The 10,284-nt window shown below is 39.9% G+C and overlaps 1 protein-coding gene across 1 annotated transcript in view; it reads right to left on the reverse strand.

Annotated features, from left to right (window-relative positions):
- The window catches only part of LOC108795655 (probable cation-transporting ATPase 13A4), a 67,332-nt gene extending 57,390 nt beyond the window's left edge, over positions 1-9,942 (reverse strand). The window contains exons 1-2 of the mRNA XM_018566948.1: positions 9,898-9,942; positions 3,080-3,253 (exon numbers count right to left, since the gene is read on the reverse strand). Of these exons, the coding sequence (XP_018422450.1) occupies positions 3,080-3,253; positions 9,898-9,942 (219 nt within the window). The remainder of the gene's footprint in view (positions 1-3,079; positions 3,254-9,897) is intronic.
- Between the last annotated feature and the right edge of the window lie 342 nt (positions 9,943-10,284).

Raw genomic sequence — 10,284 nt, forward strand, 5'->3', positions numbered from 1 at the left:
AAACTGAACTTTTACATTCTCCATCAACCCATCTCCACACAGTTATTACTTTTTTGTGTCACTTGTCCCTCCCTTTTAAATTGTAAGCTCTTAGATGCAGGTCCTTCTAAAGGAAGAAAATTGTTGGAGATCGATCAAGGTAGGGTTAAACTCAGATTTGTAGAGGCTGCTAGTGGCTTAAATATGTGGCTATATGTAAAGCCAATAACTAAGAACTCATACAAGCTTTAACGTGTTAATGTAATTTCAAAAGTAATTTTCAATATTTTTAAATCTTCAACATTCGTTAAAATACTACCTGGTAGTCTTTCATGAAAGGCAGTTGTTTACTACATACAATGCTTTAGCAAACTACATGTTATTCAGGGAATACATCTATTTAATTGATGCCGGACAAATTTAAACAGTTAGGCGGAGCTGGTGGTGATGTCACTGATCATTTTGCAGCCAGAGTTTATCGCATGTCGATGGGTTGGGGGGCGTCGGGCATTTTTATTTCGACAAGTCGGTGGTGGCATGGACAACGCTGGACGCCGTGGTTGACCTTTGGATTACCTCGGTGGATTCATCTTTTAAATTGTTAGTGTTTTTATTTTTTTATTAAAGGATTTGTCAAAAAACTTTTTCTGTTTTTTTTTTTCAATTAAAGGATTTTTTCTTAATCCCTGGTGTGTTTACTTTTTACTTTTAACCCTTTAGTGAATGAGTAAAGGTACAAGTACAAGGTCACTTGTAAACAAATGAGCAGCTTTCCTGCTGTGCATTTAGCCCTGCTTGCCCGAAGCGAGAGGGTGATTTGTAAAAATTAAGGCATCAATAATATTTTTATGCAGCAGTAAATATAGCTGTTGACACTTAAATGTGCAAAAACACACACACACAAAAATCTATATAATAATAGTGCAGCGCTATAGAAAACAGTGATTCATAATATATATACCAGGCTACAACAACACATACAAATAGTAAAAAGTGTCCATCAACAAAATATAATGTAGCTCTCAGGAGCATATCCTTAGCCAGTAAAGGCACATGTGATCGACAAATTGGGCGCCAGTCATTTTAAGTGCCTTTTTAGAATGCTTTATTGAAGAACAGCATAACTGCAAGAGAGGGTATAGGGCTTCAGACATCCATGGCAAGAACAGACATAGACTAAAGACTCACCAATCCCTTCAGGCTTCAACAGTGCAAAATTACTAGTAGAACAGGCTGACACTGTGGAGTAGAACAACAGCCAAATATGGATAGGCATTAGATATTCCTTGGGAGAGAAACCAGATTTGCTCCTGAGGTCCATATCAGTTCCTGGTACCTCCAACAGTCATAGGGCTCCTTTGATTCTCTTCCCAGATAGTTTCAGACCCCACCAGGGTCCATATTCTTCCAGGCTTCTCTAACCTATTTAGCTTCTCTAACATTGTACATACCACCCCAAGGCAAAGCCTGAGGGCGGGCTGAACCAGAGCACATGGCAATCCCTGAGTATTTATGCACTCCCCCAACATGAACCACTGGCAATTAAACTCCTAGTGATTGGCTGGTGAGGCATAGATACTCCTGATGGTCCCCTATTGGTTTCTCCACTCTGGGGCAGGGTCACACCCTACTGCAGTAGATGCAATCAATAACAGGACACCTAGACTTAACCAGATATTGTGCAACTACAAATCATCTAGACTAAAATGTAGAGAGCAGAGGTCACCGAAATATTTTCTAAGGGTCCAGCGTATTAGTTTTTTAATGAAATGTTCATGGCATCACAAATGTATACACATTATACAGTCTGCTTTGAAAGTAATAATAATATCTATTCAGATTGATAAGGGAATCGCGTATCTGCAATCACAAAAACATTGACATAGAAAATTCTGATTTACTAGTGGAACATCTTCATTTTCAAAGTAAACTTTCACATCTCTTAGTGAGATAAAACAAAGTGAAAATTAATTTTATAAAGACTACCCCATCATGTGCAAGACAAATAAAAAAAATACAGGATTTCCACTTGAATATTCCTAGATAATTAAAGTTAGCACGACTTCAGCTCATTCACTTAGCTATGTAAATTTTCACCTAGCAAAGGTAATTTTCATTTACAGGGTATTCACAAAAGGGTGAAGAGTTTGGAGAAGGCAGGAGAAGTGAACAATCTAGGCCAAAATAGCTGAACTGGAATGTGAGATGAATTGGAAGATTTTTCCAAATCAGCTATTTTGCCCTAGATTGTTCACTTATCCTGCCTTCTCCAAACCCTTCACTGACCAGCAGTTCAGCACTTTGTGCAGTAGGAGGGGACTGATCAGGAGAGACTTGCAGGGCAACATGTTCTGCAGCATAACTGCTGGCAGGAGTTCATAATCAAAGTATGAACCAACCCACAAGTTCAATGCCCCACATCCTTACATTTTAACCCTTTCGCTGCCAAGGACGTACGTCGTACGGAGCTAACCATTTAAAAAGTGTAAATTGTTTATAATTTGCTAGTTCTATCATTGCAGCAGCTGAAAGTGCTTGGTTATTTTCATGTTGACAGAAGTTGTGGACTACTCCTAATTGAGAGTAGTAATGAGCCTGGGCTTGGTGTAAACCCAGTTTGTCTCAGTTCTCCCAAGCTTACTTAAAACTGTGACTGACATCCCCCTCCCTCCTGGCCCAATCAGTGGCAGCAGGCAGATCTCCCGTCTTGCAGCTGTAAATTACATATGGGTGGGAATTACCCACACCGCAACTGTTACCACTGATCGGCGGGGGCGGCAGTCACAGTTTGTAGAGGGCTTGGGCAAACTAAGGGGTCTATTCACAAAGCTAGCTAGCTTCGGCCCCAGGACCCCTTCGGTTCAGGAGAACCGAGTGGGTGCTGTACGGGCTATAAAATGGGTTTGCTCCAAGACTAGGCTCAACACTAATTGAAATCAATTTAGTCCACAGGTGAATAAGCCCTTTGCTGGGCCCTTGCCCATGCCAACATTCCGCCTGCTCTTGTGTCGGAGAGCCCTGTAGTGTGACTAGGGCCTAAATGACTGAAACCAGAGAGACACAAATCAATTAGTTATGGTTATTAAATTGTTTTTCTTACTGTGGTTCTGAGCAAGAACATATCAGCTTCTTCCAAGGTGCAGGGCACACAGTGACACCAGACATCTAGTTCAGGCTTCCAATAAAAAAGGATTTTAAGAAACCCCAGTGTAATGATGTAACCAATAACACACAGGAGACTTCGACATTTTACTCTTCTGTATCCAAACATTTCCTGTCAGAAAAAAAAAAGGTTTGAAAAGGCAGTTGAGTTCACTACGACATTTTTATGCAAATATTTGCCTAGTACTAAAATAACCTACAGGAGATTTAACATTAGCCACAGAAGGAGTGTCTAAAATCTCTGTAATGACTATAGCAACCAGTCAACTTCCTTCCTCTTGTAGAAATGTAAACGGAAAAAAAATTTTTTTGCTATTTACTGCACAGACATTTCTTGTATGATGTGTTGTCTGTCATGGAGCTATAGTACATGGCTGGCAGGCAAGAAGCTGCTTATTAAAGTGTGCTGTTATCTACACTCTAGCAAACCCAAGCAGACAAAAGAATTGATATTAGACCAAGGTAATCTGTGACATTGTCATACAAAATACAGTGAGGGAAATTTATAAAAACTGGAGTAGGCAAAATCCGGAGCAGTTGTGCACTGCAACCAATCAGAACCTATCTTTCATTTTCAAAGCTTAACTGAGCAAACGGAAGAGAAAAGCTGATTGGTTGCCATGCAGAGCTGCTCCAGAATCTGTCTGCTCCAGTTTTGATGATTAATAATAACATAGACATGTCAGGTATAAAATGCTGTGATTGTGAAATACATACACTTGCAGAACATTCACTTCCTGCTTTGAAAGGGCAAAATGACTTCAGTTTCCCAAAGCAATGCTCACTGGGATTGCCTTGTCATCAGCAGAGCATTGCTGGGAAATCTCATCTGTAATCTCACGAGATCTCAGGAAAAGTCATGTTTCTCCCCTGAGATGATGGACAAGGGGGCCGACAATTTATTTGTGGCCACTAACATGGGTTTGCGGCGGTCCCCTTCCCCTCTTTCAGTTTAATCTATTTCTCCTCAGGTCATTTTAATTACATTGCCCCTTTAAAAGCATTGCCCCCTTTAAAAGCAGTGACCCCTTTAAAAGCATTGCCCCTTTAAGAAACCCCTTACCTGTTTAGGCGGGAAAATTGTCCAGCTTCTAGAAGATTCTGTGGGCTCACCTCTCCCTATAAAAGGTCAGCACCTGAGGAGTAGAGGTCACTCACAGCGCAGCGCAGCGAGCTCCCACCCTCCCCCCCTTTAAAAAAAACAAAACAAAACATATATGTCGCAAGCTTTTTACGTGGTTTGTCACCCTCAATGTGAGGGAGGACTTAATTTATGTACAGTCCTTTATGATGGTATTGCTTGAGTCGTAGTGGCTAGGCAATTATTGGTTGATTAATAGTTTGAGATTGATGGTTTGATATTTTAAGTAAAGTTGATTTATTTTAAACCAATAAAAAGTGCAGCGGCCAATTTCAATCCAGATATTGTTTCTTGTGCATTTATTAATTTATATATTCATAACTTGTGTATTTTTTAATGTATGTTAATTTATTATATTTTGTACCGCCTGCAATCCCATGTGCATGGTCACATGTCCCAGTCCCATGTCTAGTTACATGTGCCGGAAATCCAGAGAGTAAAGGGAGATCTAGTAATCTGCCCTTAGTAAAAATGGCCACTCTCAGAAGACTGGGGAAGAATAGAGAAATAAGGTATGCAAAGAATACACAGCTGGCAATTATCTAGAAGTATCTGTTTGTAGATTGTCATTACTAAACATTTCTAAAGGTGTGTTTGTTGTTATTTTAAAGGTAAAGGTAGAGGTCCACTTTAAATGCTATAAAAAAGATCAGAAGGTATGCTGATAGCCTTTGAAGAGAAACATTTATTTGAAATCACATCATTATGCTTAGGAAGCATACAACAAATGATAACTTGTGCAAGCATTACAATCTCCTAGGAAATGCCTTTGATCCAAATTATGTTTGTTATTTAATAAACTTTCTATGAGCAGTAAACCTTTCACAAGGGAAGTACTGATGCTGCTATTGCTGACCTCCTTCTGAAACGGATGACTGGCTTTACTACTTTCAAAGTCACCTAGTCTGGGTGACAGTATTGCATTCATCTATCGTGTGTCCAAACCACATGTGATCATATCACATACGATTACATGTGGACTGCCGCTTACAGATGTGGCTGCTTTCAACCGGTCAGTAACTTGAATGGGTGACAGCGGTCACATCTAAACTTGTCATCCGGGATTCCGTAGGTTCCTACTGCTGGAATCCCAAATTACACATTCATGCATAGTATGAATGTAGCCTTAATTGGTTGATATTCATGAACTAAAGCAAATGAATAGTGGTATAGGAACTAGGGGTTACATTGATCACAATTGTAATTGTACCCCTGTGCCTGTGGGCCCCACAAATCCATGTAACCAACATATTATATTTACTGATAACAAGGACTCTGAGGTAAAAAGCAAGACCTTACTCTTTGCTAGATTATAGACCATTTATGCCATCATACAGGTCCTTTTGAATTTTGCCATATCACACTGTATGGTGACATCACCGTGCATTGCTGAATGACAGCAACATTGTGCTTCAGCACCTTATAAAAAAAAATACCTCCAGCTGCAGATGAACACAATCAAAAAGTCCTTCAGGCCCCATTTACATGGGGTTATAATGTGAAGCTGGGGATTCCTGCAGCAAGAACCTATGGATTCTTGTGGCAGGAATCTCAGGTGTGTCTGTACATTCAAGTGAAAGACAGGCTTACGTCGGTTCGGGATAGGTGCTTGTCCCTGAACTGCACCTGTACAGACACACTTGGGATTCCTGTCAAAAGAATCTGTAGGTTCTTGCCGCAGGTATCCAGATCCACAGCTATTAGCCCCGTGTGAATGTAACCTCATAGTAATTATCCTGTCATTTAAAGTGACACTAAACTCTGGAGCTAAATCTTAAAAATGCATTCAAATACCTTAACTATAGAGAATACTGGGCCTTATTTCTGTATCACTCTGTAGAGCCTCAAATCATTTATGAATTTGTGTTGACACGGTCCTTCCTTCTGGAGGGCGGCTACTTTTGTTCCGTCTGATCCCAGCGTGTTGAAAAGTAGCCAGTGCTCCAAGCTCGCTCCCATGATAGAATATCACTTCAATACAAATTAGTAAACTAAACATAAGATTACAAGGTAAATTTTTGTTAATTGTTATGGCACTTGAATGCATTTTTAACAGCTTGCCGGCCAGCTGTTGTAGTTAAACGGCAGCTTCTTGAATGTGACTGGGCATTTAAAAACATTATTTTAGCCCCGCCCGCTCGTGCACGCAGCCTTGGGAAGCTGTCAAAATTTGAAACAGCCAGCGATGGCTGTTTACATTCGAGCGTTCAGGTGGCTGTAGAGCCACCCGATCACTTTTATGTGGTGATGCTCGGTGCGCTCCCCCTTCACCGCTGGTCTCGAGCTCCACTGTGCTTGGTACAGGCCCGGAAACGGCATGGAGGCTCTGTGAGCACAGTACACAATCTCCCTCTGATCTCCCCGCTGGTCTCTGAATGCGGGAAGTGATGTATACTACTTCACATCCGCATTCAGCTGTCACTCTCCAACTACAGAAGCCGGAGAGAAGCTAGTGAAGCAAATCTCTGCTTCAGCATCTTCTTTGGGAGTCCCTAGGTGACATTAGGGGTTTTAAAGACCCCTGATGTCTCCATAAAGAGGACTTGTCACTAGACATGTGCACAACAAAAAAATTTGTTTTCAGATGAAACAAATGAAAACGATAACCATTTTCATTCATTTCATCAAAGGAAACACATTTTCATTTTGTTTCGGATTCGGAGGCAACAGGGTTGATTTACTAACCTTATAAACACACCACGAACATGTATACACCTCTGTAGTGTGTTCCCTCCCAGCATGATCTATGGGTGGAATCTAAACACCTTTGTAGTGTGTACACACCCAGCAGGTGTGTTGTGCAAAGCCCTGCATTAATTGCAAGGTGATGTTGTGTAAATTAGCTCTATGTTGTGTTGCTTGCGCTGATGAATGCAGGAATGTAAATGCATGAGCTAACCATTTTTGTCTAAACTGTGAAGCAGCATTATATATGCATCATGTGCATGATTTTTCCATATATGGCATTAGTGGAAATATGCTTATAGAGACTTTTTGGTTGATAAATACGTTTTGCTGTGTGAAAATCACACGCACCTGGTGCGTGCGTGTGTTTAGGTTAGTAAATCACCCCCAACGAGTCTCTGAATCCGAAACAGCACATTGAAACCGCAGAACAAGCTTGCACACTGCCATTTTGGAGTAGATCTTGTTATACACCAAGATGATGGCGCCCAAATGTTCGAGCGCCGCTGTCTTGGTGTATACGAAGATCTACTTCAAAATGGCGGCACACATGCGCAGAATGCGCCGGTGGCCGATATGGCCACCGCTCATTCAGCGTGTGATGTCACTGTCATGTCACGTCATACACTCCACCTCCAAGATGGCGGCGGGCATGCACAGAACATGCTGGCGGCCAATATGGCCATCAGCATGTTCTGAAAATGAATTTATTTATACCGGAATTACATTTTAGTATATTCGGGCATATATTAAATTTGTTATTTTGGATTCGGATGAACCGCCGAAATCAACTGAATAAATGTCAGTCAAAGCACTGCAGTGCTGAATACTGAGGGCTTGTTCACAGCAAATGCAGACCAGATCTGCATGAGTGTCTGCACATGTAGTGTGTTCTGCTGCATTTTTGCAGCGTTTTGATGCGTTTTTTATGCATTTCGGGCCATTTAAAAAAAAATGTTTAGCCTAAAATTGGCTATTAATTTTGTTCCAGGGCTTTTGCATGTGTTTGTGATGTGTTTGTATGCGTTTTGGCTCGTTCCAGAGCAGAAAAAATAGTGCATGCTGCAGTTTTTCCACATGCTCCAGAACTGAATGGTCTGGTGTGAACTAGAGCCCAAAATACCATTGGAATACATTGGATGCAGTTTTGATGCGTTCTGTAACTGCTCTGCATCTGCTCCGCACTTGGTGTGAACTAGCCCTGAAAAATGGCCTAGGAAGGGTGTATAAACACCCCGGGCTTCAAGTGGTTAAAATTTAACTCCCGAGTTTAGAGTCACTTTATCAGTACCACCCTGGTAGAAACTAGTTGGACAGGTAAACACTACCCCTTTAGTAGTCAATAAGTTAAATGCACAATGTCAATGTAGATCAGGGTAGGCACATGCTGAACAATCTAATGTTCCTTAAGTACAACACTTACATAATGATCCTGCATTATAACATTTTATGCAACATTTGATGGAGAGAGATACCAAACTGTACAAAAATAACATAATGTTGACTTTGTTCATTACATATCACTACTTAACCTTTAAAATTTTATTCAACACTAAAGGTTCGGAACAATTTTCAACTGTCACGTCATTTTAAATTTCCTGCAATTATGAAAATATGTCGCATATCATTCATCTTCTAAATATACCTGTTAAGCAAGTGGGTAAGTCATTGTAGAGTACAATAGTTATGCTGTCTGCTTGCTGTGAGTTGTCTACAGCTTGTAAACAACTAACCAAAGTCCACACACAGCCCTCTGTTCAGCAAGTACACCTGTGTACATAAAAATTAGCCTACAATGGACCACTTGACTGTAACAACCATTTAAACTTTTAATTGAAAAATATGTTTTATTGAGTTCTTTCCATCCTTATTTTTCTTATATTCCACATTTCAGTGGTCTCTTCGCAGAGCTTTAACACCTTAACCCCTAACAGTAATCCAATCAGCAGGGGCATTAGATTTGCTTTTTTTTTTTAAAGGCTATGGTTTTGTCTGACCTCTGCAAAGAACCCTCTGTTTCCACACACTGAGCAGGGTTCCTTTTCTACAACATGCTGACAGGGTACAGGCTTTTCTACTAAGCGTTTGCCTGCTTTTTAAAGAAAAATAACTGTAACACTTTACAGACATTTTGTTTTGATGTGCCTGAAATGTATTTAACTAATTTAAACTGAATTTTGAAATAGGCTTTAAGGTAGCCGCATACACAGCAGTTTGATTGTGCACTCTATGACAACTACAGCATAGGAAAATCTGCCTTCATTGGGGATTCAAAGTAGCAGTTGTCACTTTGAAAACTATCATACTGAGCACTGATTAAATGGTTTGTTTAAATGCAAGCAGCATTAAATACATTTACTTGAGCTGTAACTGTTTGAAATGACACCGGAACAAAAACTCTTGACCTTCATAATGTTTTATACCTACTGAGTGATTTTCATCTTCAATTTATGTCAGGGATCAAAATGGGGAAAAATTATCCATATTTTCTAGAGTAAACGCAGCACCAAATGGTTAGTTCATCACAAAATACATCAATGTGTATATGGTCAGCATTATATTTAATATGTAGAATGAGAACATGCCTAAACAATCTATTCAGTTTATATTAAATCAGGTAGACACTCATGCAAAATAAATGTATTAAAGTATGTCAGGGTGTTACAATAATCAGATTGGCACTTTGGAATTTGTAATGGTACAGGCTCTGAAAACTTGTTAATTTTTTTTAACACTTGCTGAACATGATAACCAGTTTCACTGAAACACACTGTAGTTTTTCATGCATAACATTACATAATAATCTGTCTCTAGTACTCTAAATATCGAGGATTTGTAATTATTGTAAATCAGAAGTTGATTTAAATGCAGAGGTGCTACAAAATAGCTTCATGTTCATATGTAAAATAAAGAAAGAAAACATGGCATACCATTTCATTTTCCTGTCCTTCGTTAAGAATTCCCCTTGGTATCATTGCTGGGTGCAGTTCTGCAGTTTAAGTCACACTGGGGACTTATCTGCTTAATGGCCCTTTTAGAGAGCATAGTCAGTGTACACCCTCTCTGATCACCTCCTTTAGCAAACTCCACCTTTTCATAGCAGCTCTGTTTCTTTAGGGCTGATTGTATAATTTGTGCTTAGGGCTAGGAGCTTATAGCATTCCTCTGTCTAAAGCAAGTGCAGGGAAAAATGTGACATTTCACATATGTACTGTATGTCATCTAGTTTATTTTCTGCAAGTCACTATCATAATGCTAACTAGCAGAGTCTGTTTTGGTCCATATCAGGATAGGCATGCTTAATGAAATTTTAGATG

Source organism: Nanorana parkeri, unplaced genomic scaffold (assembly GCF_000935625.1).
Source record: "Nanorana parkeri isolate BGI_ZX_2015 unplaced genomic scaffold, ASM93562v1 scaffold29, whole genome shotgun sequence".
Taxonomy (NCBI): Eukaryota; Metazoa; Chordata; class Amphibia; order Anura; family Dicroglossidae; genus Nanorana; species Nanorana parkeri.